The 19,900-nt window shown below is 34.6% G+C and overlaps 2 protein-coding genes across 2 annotated transcripts in view; both read left to right on the top strand.

Annotated features, from left to right (window-relative positions):
- Window positions 1-177: 177 nt before the first annotated feature.
- On the top strand, window positions 178-1,453 carry LOC121726574 (endoplasmic reticulum-Golgi intermediate compartment protein 2). The gene has a single exon (XM_042113986.1). It carries the CDS (start codon window positions 252-254, stop codon window positions 1,404-1,406), a length of 1,155 nt encoding a protein of 384 aa, XP_041969920.1. The 5' UTR covers window positions 178-251; the 3' UTR covers window positions 1,407-1,453.
- Window positions 1,454-3,944: 2,491 nt separating this feature from the next.
- Window positions 3,945-19,900, top strand: part of LOC121726573 — a 92,358-nt gene continuing 76,402 nt past the window's right edge. Inside the window, exon 1 of the mRNA XM_042113981.1 lies at window positions 3,945-4,389. The gene's annotated coding sequence lies outside the window, so the exon portion shown is untranslated. The remainder of the gene's footprint in view (window positions 4,390-19,900) is intronic.

Raw genomic sequence — 19,900 nt, 5'->3', positions numbered from 1 at the left:
ATATTTCCCGCCATTTACTCGACACTGTCCAATCCATGGTTTTATAGCCGAAGTGCCATAAAAAGTAAAAAAAAGTATCGTGACATTGCATGACGTGACGTTGACGTATGACGTCCTACGTCAACGTTTGTATTGTATATTTTCTGTGGTGTTTTGAGTTTTCCTAGTGTTTTTCTACGAGAAGAAATATTCTGCTAATATTTACCTCTATTTAAGAATCTTTATGAAAATATTTAATACAATTGTTAATCATGATTAGATACAGAGGGAAAAAGAAAATAGTGGAAAAAGTTAGAGAACTAGATGCTTTTCCCAAAGTACCGAACGAGTTCACCGATAGCACGCCGGTAGGCGGTACTTTTACTGTTTTAACATTTTTATTAATTGTGTGGTTGGTCTACAGCGAAGTAACATATTACTTAGATAGCAATCTTGTTTTTAAATTTGTGCCTGATACTAATTATGACTGGAAAGTACTAATAAACATCGATATAACGGTCGCAATGCCGTGTTCCAACATCGGTGCTGATATTTTGGACTCCACGTCTCAAAGTGTTTATAGTTTTGGTGAACTACGCGAAGAAGATACATGGTTTGAGTTATCGCAGGAACAACAAGACGCTTTCGACGCTGTCAAGCATCTGAATTCATACTTGCGAGAAGAATATCATTCCATATATCAGTTGATGTGGAAAAGAGGACACGAATCAATACGAGCGACTATACCCGAAAGGAAACTAAAACCAAACCGAAGGCCTGACGCCTGCAGATTGGAAGGGAATTTAATGTTGAATAAAGTTGCAGGAAATTTTCATATAACAGCAGGAAAGAGTCTCCATTTACCCCGTGGTCATATCCATTTGAACATGCTTTTTGATGATACTCCACAAAACTTTAGCCACAGGATACACAGACTAAGCTTTGGTTTGCCATATAGAGGCATAATTTATCCTTTAGAAGGAGACGAAAAAATTGCAAAAGATGAAAACACCTTGTATCAGTACTTCATTGATGTAGTTCCAACTGTAATATACACTGAATTCGATATGATCAAAGCCAATCAGTACTCAGTAAAAGAATTGGAAAGGCCAGTGAGCCACTCGAAGGGTTCACATGGAGTGCCAGGAATATATTTTAAATATGACTTTGCAGGTCTAAAGGTGACAGTCTACCAGGAAAGAGAGAACTTATTACAGTTTATGTTGAGACTATTCTCTATTATTGGTGGTATTTATATTTTAATAGGTTTTATTAATACCATTGTGCTAACTTTACGAAAGAGATTCCTGAGCTTGCAGCCAACGAGAAGTACAAAGCTTGGAGGTGTGACAGCACCACCGCATCTCACATCAAACTTACTTTTACAAACAGATGATAGCATTCCTCTAGATTTAATAAGACAATGATAATAATGTATTATTAAAAGTATTTTTTATGTGTATAAAATAAATATTGATAACTAGCTGTCCCGGTGAACTTCATGTCACAGGTCACTTTAAAACCTTCCCTGGACTTCTACGAATATTTCAAGACTAAAATCAGCCCAATCCGTTCAGCCGTTCTCGAGTTTTGAGCATAGCAACACATTCAGCGACTAATTTTTTTATATTATAGATATGATCTGACTACGTAAATTTTAAATATTGTAATATTTTTACTTCCAAAATGTATACTGTAATGTACTCTCTAAATATCTTGTTGTGTAATTCACCACTTAATTTAAGTTTTGTAAGAAGTTATAATTATTAGTAAAATATTACATAAGTGCTGGGTTTTTTGCTTATTGATGTTATATACAGGGTATCCAGGAAAGAGACATCCAAAAATAAATTTGGATAGCTTATGTCCAGGGGTATCCGAATTACCACCATCCGCGATTTTTTTGTCGTTTTCGAGTTACGAATTTTTTAATGATTTTCAGAAAAAAGACGGCTGGGTTAGTTTAATATATTTTTTTAAAATTCTAGTGAGTTTTTGCAAAAAATTTTTTTGTAACGTTAAAATGACAAAAAATCGCGGAACATACATGGGGGGTAATTTGGATACTCCTGGGGCCTGGACATAAGCTATCTAAATATTTTTTTTGGACGTCACTTTCCTGGACACCCGTATTCAAAATTACATTAAGGTCAATTTGTAAATAATGTTAATAATTAATAAATTCAGAGACCAAATAAAGTAAAGTCACATTAAACTATTTTATTTATAATTATTATTATTGTATTAATAAACTTCTATCTTTACATATTTTGTAAACTGTAAAATTTATAAATATAATTTGTTCAGAAATTATATTATTTTAAATAAATTTTACAGTTTATAAAATTTTTTACTGGGTGTGTCTTACATTATAAGGTTGTATTGTATTGTATATTACTAGCTGACCTGGCAAAAGTTGTTTTGCCATAATACATAAATTATTTCTAGTATTAATATAAAAAGTATATAATATGTAAAAACCTATTCTCAGGCCCAATAAATACAAAATTTCATTAAAATCGATTGAGCCATTTTAGAGGAGTTTGCGCACAAACACTGTGACACCAGTTTTATACAAATTTATTATTTTATGAACCAAAACTAAAATCACTACATACTAATTAAAACCTAAGTCTAATCTTATGAGTTATGAACTTATGACTAAGGGATTTCGATTTGGAAGAACACAAATTAAGTGTTATTTTTGTATTTCATAGGTTTAGTAATAATATTTTGTTATAAGCAATAAAACAGTTTGATATGAAAACTATGTTTCCTATTGGTTCCAAACTTGATTATCCTCAGACAAGAAATAGTTAAGAGGATACACCAGTGGCGAGAGAAATTGAAAATAGGTATTTGGAAATGTATTGCGACAGCAATACATTTCCAAATACCTATTGTGGGAGACTTGAGATTGGTGAGACATCACCAATCTCAAGTCTCCCACCGCAGAGCGCGATAGAGACAACACGACCAAAGTTCTAATAAAAGAACTGAAAATCATCGATTCGTTGTCCGCTGATTCCTCCTCCAAAACTCAACCGATTAAGTACTTTTTTACCGACTTCCAAAAAGGAGGAGGTTATATGTTCGGCTGTGATATTTTTTTTTATTTTTTTTTTATTTGTGTATGTTCAACGATTACTCCGCCGTTTGTGAACCGATTTTCGAAACTTTTGTTTTGTTATTTCATTAAGAATTACTTAAAGCAAGGCTTGATATATTGTGTTCCTATGTTTTATTTTTTTTGTATATTTTAGCCAGTTTTGTTTTCTGGGTGTTTGAACACAGAGGAAAATCTGGCCATTTTTTTGGGTTTTTGGACGTTCTTATCTTTTTTAATAATAAAATTATGAAAAAAACGAAAACATAGGGACATGCTAATAGTGGCCATAGATATTCAGGAAAAAAATCATAACTCTACCGGCATTATCCAGGGAGGAAATAGGGGAAAACGTTTGTATGGAAAAACGGCGGTCTGGACTCCTCTTAAGAAGCTCTCCTGCACGAATATTATTGTAGACTTTAGTAGTACCATAGTACATAATAATATAATTATCACATTTCGCCATTGTAATATTATGATCATGAAAAGTGACACACTGCAGGTATATAAGTAATTAATTCGTTAGAATAACATAACTATTATTGTTATTTTTTAATTTATTTTCAACCCTGTTAAGATTATATTTGTATTTTGTACTATAAAATGGTATCTGCTTAGCTGTTACGGTAATAATTATTGGTTATGTTTTCTGCACAACGGCAGCGTGTATTGGGGGCTTATGGAAGGTCTCCGTCGCACGCACGGTCGTTATAATATTTTCTGTCACGCTCACGCGCTTTATTTCTCAGAAAGCCATTCTTTTCTCCCAAACGGTTCAAACTTCACCGCGGTTGTCGCTTTATTCACAGTCGCTCTCCATGTGAGTACTGAGTATAGTATTCGTTGCAGTCGCTCGTCGCTTGCGGGTCGCGGCCAGCCGGCAGGCGGCACCAAAACTTTGAATGCCTTATGCCATTCGCGCGGCGCCGTCGCCATGGATTGACGTGTTGTTAAATTTAACCGACATCTAAAAAAAGTTTACTGCTTTTGTTGCCCGCGCATGTTAATCATGAGACAAAACTTGTAAATGTCTAATAAAGTTGTGCGGTGATTCAGAAGTGGTCAAATATTAGTGTGTGTGAAGTGCTTTTTGTAATTTACCGTTGCGACTTGCGATTGAACGTTACTGTATCAATAAAAAAACGCAAAAACGACTCGTGCTTAACGCAAGAGAGGGCCGTATATGGTCGTCGATTCTTTGGTCTGGCGTTAACCGGTGAAAGTAGACCTTTAAGTTCATAAGGACATAGGCTTGTAACTAACTCGAAACGAAGTGTTTCGCGTTCAGTTGAGAGAATAAGGTGAGTAACTTTTAAATTATTTTAATTACTGACTATTCAAACTTACAAGGAACTTAAGATTCATCTTATTATGTACTTTAGTTCTTTAGCACAATATTTTGTCATTTGATTTAAGTACTTCTTTAATTTATTAGACGCACTTAAGTTACATTATGTATTGTATAGTTTCCGTTTCCAATCTCTAGTCTGAACAGTTATGGAATAAAATCGTCCTGACTGCTTGCACTTATTCTACTAGCTGTACAGCTTGTGCCATTCATGCAGCAAGCACCGGCGACTGTAGGTCAGTGCCCTATAGCCTACCTGTTGACTCTGCATTTGCCGTCAAGCCGGTTTGCTGTTGGTGGCGCGGCGCTATCTCAAAAATTGTCTAGCTTCCGACTTGACATTGAACTTAAACATTGTACTTATCGAAAAAGGTCCAGGCAATTACTATTTGAACAAGAGAGCACGAGGCTTAGAATATCTGAAGTATAATCTGAAGAGTGAAGACCCGAAAAGGTACTAAATAGAGATGTGCCGATCATGACATTGGCCGACTAGCCGACTAGCCGATTAGTCGGTTGCAAAGAAGCCGACTAATCAGCCGACTAGTCGGCCAAGCCGATCATGGTTTCGGAAGTTTCCGTAACGCTTTTTCACTGCTGTTTCGCGGGTAAGTCGCACACGCCTCCTGCAAACGTGTCGAATCGTGTTATGTTTTGGTACCTACTTCGCGTACGTTACTTTATTTTGTTTCTATGATACAGTTGATGATTTTCATTAATACCTATTTCATGTACCTACTACCTACATGAAATCTCGATTTAATAATACATACTTAATTTGTTGTTAAGATATTTACAAAAATAATTTCTTTACTAGCAAGTAATTTCAGAAACACTTCATTTAATTTTAAAATGTGTAACACTGATCGAGTGTGATATATACTTACTTAAACACATTATAAATAATAATCAAGGTTTTTCTTTAATGTAATTTCAATAATAGCAAAAAAAGTAAAAAGCCGATTAGTCGGCGCTTTTTGCCGACTATTCACCGACTAGTCGCCGACTAAAAAAGTGGCCGGATAGTCGGCTTTACCGACTAGTCGGCACATCTCTAGTACTAAATTAAATTTAATGAAAAAACCTGCCGAAAAGAGTAGAGCTCTTTTTAAAAATCAGCCAAGTGCGAGTCGGATGAAGGGTTCCGTACCGTTATTGAGCGAAAGTTGGCAAAAAATTGTTTTTTACATGGGACCCCTTTAAATATTTACTTATTTTATTTTAATTTTATTATTAATTATTAAAGTACAAAACTTAAGAATAATGTGAGTATTTCAAGTGCCGACCAGCTACCATTATTGATTACGAGCAAAAAAGGCCAAAAAAGTCACGTTTGTTGTATGGGAGCCCCCCTTAAATATTTTTTAATTTTTTTTTAGGATTTGTTGTTATAGCGGCAACAGATATAAGTACACAATCTATGAAAATTTCAGAAGTCTAGCTATAGCGGTTTTTGAGTTACAGCCTGGAGACAGATGGACAGACGGACAGACATCGAAGTCTCAGTAATAGGGTCCCGTTTTTACCCTTTGGGTACGGAACCCTAAAAAACCTTAGTACTTAACAGAGATGTGACTGTGCTGTGTGCAGTAATTAAGGTGACGCCTTGATAATTTGGCTGCAGCGATATCGATTTTTCTCAACAATGACTAAAACTAAGAAATTAAAGTTCATTGTCAGTATTCATCATTACTTTAATAAATCAAAAAGACCTCTATGAAAACAGGGATTCTAATTTTGCCAACAGAGGACAGTGATTTAAGCTTCCAAAATTTGTACATAGATTAGTTCAAGCAAACAGTATAATTTGCCCATAGCTTTGAAATATATTTATGGTTTTTAAATTAAGTACGCGACAAAAACCAATTTGTCGCTTACGCTCTTTCCATTTCTTGCTGTTCCATTTCTTGTTTTCTATGAAAGACCCGCCCGGCCTCTCATAGAAAACAAGCGATCTAAAACACATCCTAAACGTTTTTTTACTTTAACGCGGCGTCACCTTAAAAATACGATTAGCTAACTTTGCTACTTTTCGGTCGAGGTTTGCACGAGTCCTAAAAAACTAACCCCCATCCTTAACCACGCGTAATTTAATAGCAATGGATAAGTCTGGCTAATATTAAACACTGAACAGTCAATACAAGAACAATTTATAAGAGTCCACGTCTAACGAGAAATATTTAACAGGTAAAAGTTAGCTAGTAAGAGTAGTAAATCAAGTCATAGTATAAAATCTGTCAGCCAGCCGAGTAAAAAATAGAGATCAATGGCGATAACTGAAATTGGTTAGTCGATCAGTAGGTTACGTATGCGAAATCGCCCGTGTGAAGCCGATCCGATTCATTGCCTCGTGGAAGAAAAAACTACTACGTCCTATTACTGTTTATTGAAGATGTATCTTCTTTTGAGATGTTTCAGTGTATGGATTGAGAAAATCGAAACTTTCTTGTGATCCAGTGTATATATCTCTAAGATTTTGGGTTACAAGTCACGACATAGGTCCCAGTTAACTCTTTCGTCTTTTTGAACTCATATTCTGATTCAACGAATTCATTTGGTCCTTGAAATACTGATTGAATAGGACATTATGAGTGCAGAGTACAGAACTCGTGTTTGAATTATTTTCGTTTCTATGTCTTCAAGGCAAGCTATTCTAGCTCTACATTAAAAATTTGGAGTCAAAGTATATTATGAACTGTTGGTACGTATGTTTCTTTTACTCTCCCAGTATTTTTATTTTATTTTAACATCTGTAGGTATGTATTACTTCGGTTTAACCCGTAGTTATTCAGCATAAAGCATACGACGAGCGAATATGTAAATTTCACTATCCATCGGCGGCAAAACTTCGCACTCCAGTGAGTTTGACCTCAGACCTGACCTCATTAGAAATAGCATATCAAAGTTCATATTAACCAACTAAGAACAAATTAATCATAACTTTGTACTAAGGTTGAAATCCAATAACGCCAAAGTTGAGTTAACGCAGTATAAGCTGTATAAAATATTACTTTGTCTACAATCTACCACCTTAACTGTTTAAGGATTTTTTTTATGTAGATAATCTTATACAGTATAGTCTGCACTTGTGGGCGAGAAAACAAAAGTCCCGGATATTTAAAGAACAGGATGCGGGCGACGACACGAGATTTTTGTAACGCGATACGCACTTGTCCGCTATGCACGATGAGGTATCGACTTTCCATCGGTCTAGTATCGATTCTTAAAGAATGTTCAATATTCATCCGTTCTATTAGTTCCAAGTATATATAAAATGAAGTTTAAAAATCATTATAATACCGATGAAGATGGAAACCTGTTCGGGATGATTGGCGCTCGTTTGTTCCTCGTAGCCGCGGTAACACCTTCATCGCGGGTATCGTAGACACAATAGTTTTTCAATTATTGTTATGCGGCAGCCGGCTGCCGCTTGGGGATTGATGAGTTAATAGTCTACATTCAGCCGTGGACAATTTAAAAAATTATTTGTAACAATGACGACGATGAATCTAATACATAAATGATTATATTGTAACTAATTAAAAAAAAACCTTTCCCATAATAATAATCAATTCATTGCAATAACTGCAAACGATTTTAAGTAAGCACCTACGAGTACGAATTTAGAAATACAAATACAATTTTGTAACATGAATTTCACAATATAAATGTCAGCTATTGATTCTAAACTTGACGAATACAAAGGTTAAACAGGAAATGCATAACAGTTTAATTTTGAACTAACAAAGTTATTGAGAAATTGCTATAGTGAAATGCGACCAGTGTTTTGGTGTTATGAAAGAGTTGTAACTTGTAACAGAGTTTCCTGTAATGAAGGGCGGTCGTCAAAAACAAAAGGCTTTCGAAGCGGCATTGCGTATGCACATCTGCACAATAATAATTATTGTAAGTTGTGGCTGACGGTCAGCAAATTTGATATGAATTGTCTTAAACTTTTGATCGGATCCATATTATGTGACAGCAAAATATAATTTTAAAACCAAAAACTTTACAATCTAGCAGATGTTATGTTTTTCACGCTTCATTGTCTTAGTTAACGATTATCATAATATGATCTAGTCTAGACAAATAAATAAAATGAATTTAAAATTTTGTTACTCTCTCTAGCTAAAACTCGAGAATGTCTGAACCGATTTGGCTGATTTTAGCCTTGATATGTTCGTGGACGTCCAGGGAGGTTAATATTAGTAGGAAAGTGATACGAACTTCACCGAATCATCTACCAACCTAATACTTAAATTAGATATTTGCTGTGACAAATGACAATACAAGCGGTTATTTTTCCATCTAAATAATTAGTAACATAAGTAGTAAGTATAGTAATTGTTAGTAGCATAAACGGGAAAGCCAATTTCAGCGAAGGCTTTTATAAATTATATTATTTAAATTGTTAAGTAGAAAAATAAATGGTAGCGCACAGTTGGGTAAGCATGACATTTACGTAAAATAAAATTAAAATAAATATTTAGAAAGCATGCAAAAATATAAGCATTATATTTCTGTTACCTTGCATTTTTTTTTCTAACGGTACCCAGACATTCAAACCTGAGAGTATTGGAGCACGACAAAAAGTGCTCTCGACAGTTCGGTTTGCGCTGAAAGAATTAGGGGAGTGAATATTTTAATATTAATTTTGATGCCGTTAGCAAAATGTTTGCAGACAAAGGATTATTAAGCAAGCTGTAAATTCAGTTTAAAGCCAATATGCTTTAAAACTTCAAGATAGACTCGACTGTCTTGAAGTTTTGAAAATATACTGCTACATCCAATAATAAAACCGAGTCCTAAAAGTAATTACCCTTAGCTTCACATAGAGTTTGCAAAACTTGCTTACTCTATGTTCGCGAATAACTGAATTTTCTGCTCGTTTAATCACAGTAATAAGATATAATTACTGTAGTCTGTAAGTCATTGCACTGTAATACAATTTATAGGATCGAATTATCATACACATGTTGGTGGTATCGACGCTTTTGCCCGCACGTTCTCTGACCTCATTATCTTTGCCGTATTGTTAAGCTGATTAAAATACACCACATTTTATGCAAAATAATATTTTGTCTTCATTATATATTTATTCTTTTCCACTTTCATTATTTCGTATTCTCATTATTTGAGTACAAACCGTCATGGGCGTACCCAGGTTCAGGGCCAGGGGGGGGGCAACATACCCAGGTTCTGGGCGAGGGGGAGGGGGGGCAATCAGATTTTTTATAAGGTAGGTGTTTATAAAGAATAAAAAATTAATAATTTTTAGTTGTAAAAACATTGTATTGCCAACAAATGGCAAAAAATCGTTTTATTTGTTTGGCGCCAAGCCGATCAATGTCAGTCACACAGTACCGATCACCTCTGTGGGTACTCAAGTTTATTTCGTAAGATCGTGTGGCAACAGTGATGATGATTGATGACAGACCTCTACAACTAACAACGGGGCGATAACTACGAGGTGTATAAGAAACTTGACACTTGTATGCTATTAATAGTGGGCGTAGTGCTGTGGTAGTGCTTACTCCAACTTACGTGGGCTTCTTGGCTGAATCTTGAAGATTAATTAATGAGACGAGCTCTATTTTGCAACTCGACTCTTGCATAGGATAGTTCATTCAATCATTGTGCTTATAATAGTATGGTACATACCTATCTAGACTTTTATATGATCGAGCAAAACTAAATCCTACGGAGGTAACCATATATTTTCGTCTGAAATTTACAAATAATTAATTACCCAAAAGCATAAAAAATATTCTTATGATTATTATTATTATATTTACGGTTTACCAAAACTTACGATTCTCATGTTCTCACTTTATCGATAGAGTAGGTAATTTACTTTTGCTTGTAGCAATAATTATTATGTTATAGCCGTATCTACAAAAGTATAAGACGGTAAATTTTCATAAACAAGTAGGTACTTCACCTTTTCTCCTTAATTACTCCCTAGAGGTACGCCAACGTCGCTATTATAAACAACAATATTCTTCGGAGCAAGAATATAAAACCAATATAGAGACTGAACTTTGTGTGTATAATATTATGTGCTAAGTTTGTCTACTTACATATTTTTCTCATAAGACATGAAAAGTTTTCCATAATATTATATTGTATATTAGATAATCTACGTACCTTCGAATCGTTATTTTTTTATACTTAATCAAATATGTATAAATAAGTAGATTTACACGATGACATGCACAGTGTGTCTTTTAAAATTAGTCCAAGTGTAATTTCATAAACAAGTAAGTAAGCTTGTAACTTTAAAGTAAACATTGCTGAAAACAGGTCTCTTTTATTGCTGAAAAATGTACGCTCCGAAAAGACATCCTTTGCGTTCAACCAGTATTTTGAGTATACGGTAGTTTGTTCCTGGATTGAGGTCGGTAATACCAGTAATCTGCGCGTGCGGCGTGCGACACTCGACTGGTGAGGTGTGTCGAATTCCTTTCTTTGTCAGTTTCTCGCATTTCAGCACGTTCCTCCCGCTCGAGAGCCATCGAGAGATATTCTCGATTGCAGTCAATGTTGCAAGCTTACCTGTTCAAATACTTGTGTATCGTTGCTACAGTAGCCATACAGTAGCTACCTAGTAGCAAGCTTGTGCACATCCACACTTACGTAACGAGTAGTCAGTACAAATATTTAGAATTTACAAAACATTTTTAATAACTCATATATACCTTTAAATGTAGACATTTTAGCTGCTTCTAATAAGAAAGGTGTACGAACCTTTTACATAATTTCCACTAAAATAAGTTTGCAATGTTTGCTGCGAATTGCGAAATGGTTGGGCCTCGAGAGCGGAAAATGGGATATCGGAAATATCATTACAGTGGATTTGGAGAGGCTACGAAATGCTGAGAAAAATCCCGTATCGAATCACATCACGATCCCTTGATATTACGGATTTTCGCCAAACAAATTGAAGTTTCCGAATTTATTATTACATTTTTATGCTCATGATGATTGGTCAAAAATAGTTCAACGACACTCGGGCGATTGGATAATCTAAATTCAAATTTCTTCGTCGTCGCTCGCTGATGCATCTTTCGTATTCGTTGTGAGTGTAATGTAATATGGATGTAATGTAAAATAACGGTTCATCAATTCTTATGTGACTGAAATAAAAACAAAAGAGAAGATGTGGAGTGGTTACGAGTTGGGAATAATTATGTAGAGAATATTGTCAGTTTAAAGTAATTACTCTCAGTTCGTACATTTTCTTTCTAAATTAAATATCGTCCTAAGCTAATAACTATTATACGTGGGAGAGCCATGCTTCGGCATGAATGGGCCGGCTCGACCGGATAAATACCACGTTCTCACAGAAAACCGACGTGAAACAGCGCTTGCGCTGTGTTTCGCCGAGTGAGTGAGTTTACCGGAGGCCCAATCCCCTAACCCCTACCCTATTCCCTTCCCTTCCCTACCCTCCCCTATTACCCTATTCCCTCTTAAAAGGCCGGCAACGCACTTGCAGCTCTTCTGATGCTGCGAGTGTCCATGGGCGACGGAAGTTGCTTTCCATCAGGTGACCCGTTTGCTCGTTTGCCCCCTTATTTCATAAAAAAAAAGAAAAAAAAAATAACTATAGAATTTTGTACGATTGATTTATCCTCGCTATAACGTGTTGGTAAATAAACCGCTATTTCTCTTTTAATTTCCACTTTGCGATGTAAGTTTCAAGAAGAATAGTTTCAGTGCTTTATGTTCAGTATAACGACGTTCCCGATTCCCGTTTATGTGGTTACTTTATCTGGTCAAGGCTGAAGTTAACCCTATCTCGAGCTATTAATATGACATTATGGAGACGATGGAATTTTATCTCCGAGCGATAAAGACGTTTATTTTATGACGCAGACAATGTCGGCTGTGACCTCGGATCCTCTATGTGCAATAAAAATTCTTTCCTGCGATCCTTTGTGTGGAAAAACCGGGCATTCACAGTTGGCTTACTTTATTAGAACGATAGATTAGTCTGTGGATCCATAAATTTCCCTCAGCCAGTTTTGCTCGTCATTTATTATCTTTGTGGTCAAGAATTCTGAACAGCATTTGCCTCGACTGTATTTGTCTTTACCCTAACGACTAGTAACTGGGAAAAGCGAGCTTTATCATCACCCTACAAGCTAGTAAACAAAATATGTATATTATGTAATACATATTTCGTTTCTGGCTTGTAGTACCCCACTATTTTGTACTTTTTAGTTCATTATTTCGTAAATAATATAAGTAAATGCTGGATAATTTTTATTTCTATTACAATAGAATTTTATAGAGTAATATGTTTCATTTATATATGTTAAAATATCTATTTTTAGCAAAAAGTGTAGTATTTGGTTCCTTGTTCTTACATACAATATTATGGTCTCTTTTAATAATGATTTACCTGCACAAACACTTACCTCCACGTGTCTCTTTAAAATATAAAAAAACTCTTTATTCAAACCATTTGCATTAGTGAAACAAATCAGTTGACAATGGATACAAGAGAAAGAGAAAAAAAAAACAGTTTGAAATGGCGGCCTTACTGCTGGAAGCAGTTTCTTCCAGTAGTCTCTGTTATTGATTACTGCTGGAAGCAGTCTCTATATTGATTATAACTATCGGTAATCGGACACATAAATCCATTGTAAAGTGGGAACACGCTTATAATTTAGGTCAGCACCATTGTAAGCCGATTGTCATCAAATCCATATTGAAATTCGGCATACATACACAACCGGTACATGCTCTACGATCGTATTACCGGAACACAAAGCTCAAATTTCAATGCAACTTCGTAATTTGAAAGTTACTACCAACCTTTGGTTTTTTTACTTATTTAGTGATGCTCACTTATTAACATCAAATATTATGTAGAAAATACCAATTTTTTTTTATTTAAGGTCACATTTTATGTTTATTTGCGGAGTAGCCAAAGACACTATATTTTGCTAGCTATTTTAACACTTTCACAGACTCACAGTCCACCATACAAAAACAAAAACTAGCCCCACGAGTCCACTCCAATATTCATTGTAGCTTTTGCCCGCGGCTTCGCTCGCGTTAAGAAGTATTGTTTTATACAAACTTTCATCCCGTATTTTAACACCTTGGGGTTGGAATTTATCAAAATCCTTTCTTAGCGGATGCCTTCGTCATAATATCTACCTGCATGCAAAATTTCAGCCCGATCCGTCCAGTGGTTTGGGCTGTGCGTTGATAGATCACCATGTCAGTCAGGAACCTTTGAGTTTTATATATATATAGAATATAGATGTTTATTTTTATATACTTCTATACTGCTTATTTTTCTATGCTTTATTCAGTGCCAAATGCCAATGCATCCTTTTGGATACATGGACTCCACGGTAACCACGTTTTCGTATCCGTTTGGATACCGCGTGGACTGTGAAAATGTTAATTTATTATCCTTTACTAGTATTATAGTAATCGATGAAATGTAAACTAAGAAATATTGAGAACATTTATAGGTATAATGTTGTATTATATTCTTCTAAAACCCTTATTATTATTATCATGATTGGTGCACTACCAAGAATATGACAAAAAGTTTTGAACCTCTGCCTCTACAATGATAGGCCAAGGCCCAAATCACAGTATAGCAATATGAAATGCCCGAATTGAGAGCATCGGAATCAGTTTCAATTTAATCAGTCGTAATGTGCCCGTGTTTAAATTAGGGAGCAAACACAACTCGTAATCAAATACTGTTTATTTGTTAGTGCTATATTGAGTTAGGCCGGTTTCATTGCTTTGTTTTATGGCTCCAATTAGTTTGGTTCAATTAGTTTGGTAATAAGAAGGAAAGCTTAGTTTAACGCCCATATAGTCATGATGTTGGTTGAGATATTAAATTTGAATATACCTACATATATTCTATTTTATGGTACCTCGATGACCTAATATGGTCTCATCCAAGCAGCGAGTCAAAAATTGACTTTAACAATAATGTAATTATAATTTTACGAACTGTCTAACCTTTCTTCTATAGCTAGCCTACCTTTACGTACACAGTATTTGTAATTTACCAACGGTGTAAGCATATGTATTGTGTTAATATGTGTAGGTAGTCAATACTTACAAACAAGTATTTACAGAATGTAGAATTTGCTGACTTAATGGCTTTAAATCTGTTCATAATCATTATTTATGCTTTAATTTAAAAATGTTTTGTCAACAAACAAGGTTCGTTAAACGAATCCAGATCTTCTAACTCGTTATCGCTTCAAACCAAACCTAAAGATCTTGCAACTTTTGCAATGGGATAACAATGTATTGCAATTTGCCATTGTTTTAAATGCATTATAATCGTCTTTACATAAGAGTGTCGCAAGCGGTTGGGAGATCCGATAGTGGTCCATCTGACATACTTTCGTAATATGCAGATTAACTAATTGCCGTCACGAAACACGGAAGCTCGTGGCTCGTGCGAACTGTTTCCACAGTCTTCAGTCACTTCAAACACATGGGTACTCAGTACTCACACTACTCACCCATGTGTTTACCTGATTAATGCGGGCTAAAATGGTCGCTGTAGAGAATCACAATATGAATCATGATATGATAATTCTTTTTTTTAAATCACAAAATGCAATTCTGCTTGCAATTCATGTCTAGTAATTCGTACTTATTTGACATTTGTCAGTTTGACAGTTTTGACAATTAATTTGCTGAATTGATTGAGAGGAATTGCTAAATGGCCGCCATAAATAAAGAAGAAGAATTGCTAAATGTGACCATTTTAGCCCCGCTGTTCAGTCGTTTTCGGCCGACTTTAAAATAGTAGGAGGTTCTATATTCGCACCTATTTTGCATTCATTAGTTAAACATAGTTACATACAAATTACAATCATGAATCATTACACAACCGCTTTATTTAACCCTTTAAGATTGTTGTTCCTTGCAATAAAGATATTTCAATGTTTGTAGTTTCTTTCGCTTTGTAAGAGGAATTAGAAATAATTCCAGAACAATATAAAATATAGTTTCTTTCGCTTTGTAAATGGAATTAGAAATAATTTCAGAACAAAGTAAAATATGTTATAAATGTTTTTATGGATGGTCATAGATTTATGATTGGTATTTCGTTAGCGCTCTAACTGAAGCGAGACCAATGCTTAATCTATAACCTTTAAATGTTAGTATGTTTTTCAATATGGCAGTTAATTTATTTGGCGTCCGCAGTTCACATTTGGCACGGTCAACCGCGCTCCATTTCAGCAACAGATTGCCGGAGATGGGAATTTGGATACAGGTCAGTTAACGATAGACTGCTACCTTCACAAACGTTGTTTCAATTTTCATTTAAAAATTCAGTATTTAAGTGATAAAAATTAATACAGTACTTACTAAAAAACTTAATTTACTTGTACAATGACAATGTTAATAAATTAATTTTAATTATGAATGAAAATTGGTATATTCGTCGAATAACTTTTTACTTCATAAAGTAAAAAGTCGTCGAGTTTGTGAAATATTTTTTTTAAAGCAAATTAAAATTAAAGGAAAAAAAATGAAAATTATGCGAACTTTGTTTCATCTTTTTTATATTTTCACAAAATTTTAAACAAACATTTTGCCTTATTAGGCTATATAAATTTTAGCTAAGTATTTAAAGTAAGTATATATTTTGAGTAAGAAATCTAGAAATATTGTATTTCGATACATATTTATTATTTACCGAGAACTAGCAATACCTAAATGAATAAAAATTGACACGCATAGAGCCGTGGGAATCAACTATTCAATAATTTCTTCCGACACAGACTTGAAGAAAAACCATTAGTTGCCAGCGGCTTTATGGATACACCTGGGACTTATATGTGATAATAATGTGTCCCACGGGAATCATATATTTTCCGGGATAAAAAACCTAGTACATACATCTTTACATATATGGTAGGTACATCATTACATTTCACTCTATCGAAAGTATACGTTCAGGTATTTCGGATTGTTTGTTAATCTCTTCTCTATTTTTCTCTATTTTCTCTCTCTTTCTCTCCATTATTTGATTTAGCCTTTGTGCTCAGTAACCTGTGGGCAGCCCACGTGTAGCTCATCGATCTCGTCCAGTTTTGAGGTCAGTGCATTCGCTCGCTGCGCCTCCTCCGCTGTTGCGACATTCAATTTATTCGTAAATTGTTATTATAATGACTCATCAATTTTGTATTTAGAGTAAAGCGTTTCAAGAGATATTATTCCTGTTTTAGGAGAAAATGTTATATATTGCTTGGTAGGCTTTTTAAAAGTGTTTGCTATATAAAAGGTGTAACAAAAATAAGTGATAATACTTTAGGGTGTGTATGTGTTTCTTATAGAGAGTTCACTGTGAAAGTAGCAGCGCTGAAAGACCAATTTTTTTTTTCACTTTTGTATGGGGAAACTCGTGACGTTCGGGCGCTTGCCCACACAAAAGTAAAAAAAAATGTCTTTCAGAGCTGCTACTTTCACAGTGAACTCTCTACGAGGAACACGTATACACCCTAAAGTATTATCACTTATTTTTGTTACACCCTGTATATGATTGGCAATTTGGCTTAAAGGCTATAGAGTCCGTAAAATACACCTTATAAAATGAAGCAATTTTCATTAGGTTCTTTTTAGTAGAGCTTCAGTTTGAATACAATTGCATTGTATTGAATATTTTCATTCCTTGTGTAACAATGTACAAACGGACATGTATGTAACTGTTAATTGTAAATGTTTACGAGAGGAATTAAACGGCTGTTGTACAATCAGTCACGGCGACACTCGATCAACGTAACAACGTTAAACATCACGTAGTTGCGTCATGTTTCCTTACACTTTACCTGGTAGAACATCAATTATACTGGACACACTCATTCGTAGTTGTCCAATAAAATTGGTTTAAGTTCGATAATTCTAGGCTGCTTTGAACAGAATTACAGGTTATTCTGTACAGAAGAGACTCGTAAACTTGAGAGTTAGGATGGATTGCAATTTGCAGTTTTCTAAATATTATTGCATATCTGTAGCGACTAAGAGTCTCTGAATAACATTAACATTTTGTTGGACTAGACTACTGCAACTCCGTTACGTCAGAATTCGTTTATCGTGCGGGACATACATTTTTCCGATACAAAAACTATCTTATGTCTTTTTCGTCTATGAAATTGTCTCAACGAATTTCGATCTAAATTGGTAATACCGTTTAAGCTTAAAGATATATAACATAGTATCCAGCCTAGGCTACTAATTACTATGTTGTGTATCCAGAACTTATTAGTCTATATTATACATTTGAATATTCCAATTTGCACGTGAATTCTAGTAATATGCGGCACTTTCCCTCGCCACAGTGTGGTCTGTCCGATCTCGACGCGCCGCTACGCATACCTAACTACCACCACAATGCCTAGCCGACGCCTATAATTCATAGATGATTGCAGTTTTTTTCAACCTCTGGAGGAGACCCCTTGGGGAGGGGGGGGTTGCAAAACTTCTGTAGAGACGAGAATAAAAAAAAAAGGTTCGAAAAAACACTGGATTATGGTCATGACTGATCACATAAAGAATTTGATACTATAGATAGAATACAGATTATTATAAGAACAAAGTAATTAAAAAACCTGAAGTCGAAACTGTTAACCTGTTACCTTTGTTTAGCAAACAAATAATATTATAAATTTAAGAGTAAGATACAAAATTAATGTACTATCAATAATAACGATTACATGAATAATTCAACACACATTTGCAATTTGCATTCTTAATAACCTCTAAGTTCCGGCAAGGTTATCAAATGTGTACACTGTGCGTTATGTAATGTGTTTTGCTTAATATAATATAGAGTACTACAGCAAACGTACAAACGTACGTACACGTAGTAACTGTTTGATCTGTGACTACTTATGGCATCTTATGGCCGCTTATCACAATATATGTATGGGTTGTTACCCATTGCACACATACCTAAATGGCTCACTTTTAAGAATTCAGTTATTTTGTTCTTCATCATTCATGACTTTAACTTTTTTGATTTAGTCCACACTTAAGACAATGTATACTTAAGTTTTACTTATTTTTTTTTCTTTTCAGGTAATAAACATTTCAAAACATTGGGTTCGGGCGCTTGGGTAAGAAGAATCAGCAACATTTTATTGGCAAGCATTACGAACCGCTTTGTCTACATAATACAGTGACTGGTTTTTACCTTAATATTATGTTTAATTCTAAACGATTATTTATAGATCATTTACATATTATCTATTAAATTATGCTTATACGCCTACGAACGATATAAAATTTCATTTACGATCGTTCTATTAGCGCTTCAACTCTTATAAATCCATGAAAGGCGTGATCTTTCGTTCATTAGGACTAATCAAAGCCATATCAGTTTCTTCTGATATAAAAATTACATTGAAATAGGAGCCATTACGAGTACAGTCGACAACACCAATCATTACTAACTTCAGATCAGAAACTGAATATTCACATAACCTCCACGACGGTAGCGAAACGGCGAAACCGTACATATTTACTGGTATGTAGAATTTGTTTAAGTTAGGGTCAGAAGAGTTAGGCCGTGTAGATTCAGAAGCTTGGCTCTACATGAGATCTCATATTATTTTTTTCACAGGGTAAACCTTACGTGGTCGTCTCGGCTCCGCTTTGCAAGAAATAGTTGTGGTTAATGCAAATTCTGAAAGATAAAGAATGATTTAATACATTTTAGTTCATATTTAAGAATAATTGTAATGTTATTGTTTTCGTTTGGAAGTCGGTTCTATTTCAAGAAAATATTATGTGCATTCTACGAATAATAAAAACTTTGTGCATTACATTTACACAGTCATACGGCGAACGTATAATTAGATTTTATATTAAGATGTCTTGTAAAAATGCTTCAGTAATTCGAAATATACATAATATGATCCTTACCGTATGTGATGGTTTATTTTAATAGCGAGAGATGTTGTAGCTTCAATCTTATCTTAGCCGTGTATGATGCGCTATAATAATTATAATGGAAAAGTTCCATAGGAACAAGTATAATGTTGTGTACTGTACTCACTACTCAGTAACTGAGCAAACATGTGCATGATTCATGAGTAATCCTTAGACGTGCCTTATTCCGTAAAACGTCTTTAATTAACAATCCATAGTCTAAGGTTACATATTAGCCTCGTCGCCCAATACAAGCTATGAGAATAGGAAGCTACGAGACACCATAGAAGTATTTCTTTTTCTAAATAGTTCATCTGTGACTCTACATTTTCATGTTTGGGCTTCTTTTCACATCTTTTTGGCAAGTTCTAGAGAATAAAATATAAGATGGACTGAAAACAATAGAAAGCTGATCCTTGGATGAGAAATAATAAATGAATATTGAATATGCTTTATTATGCTCAATATATAACAAACAATAAAAGGATTTACATGAACTCAGCATGAGCACAAAGGCGGCTTTATCG

Source organism: Aricia agestis, chromosome 4, assembly GCF_905147365.1.
Source record: "Aricia agestis chromosome 4, ilAriAges1.1, whole genome shotgun sequence".
NCBI classification, from domain to species: Eukaryota; Metazoa; Arthropoda; class Insecta; order Lepidoptera; family Lycaenidae; genus Aricia; species Aricia agestis.
This window is presented reverse-complemented; position numbering and strand designations above follow the sequence as displayed.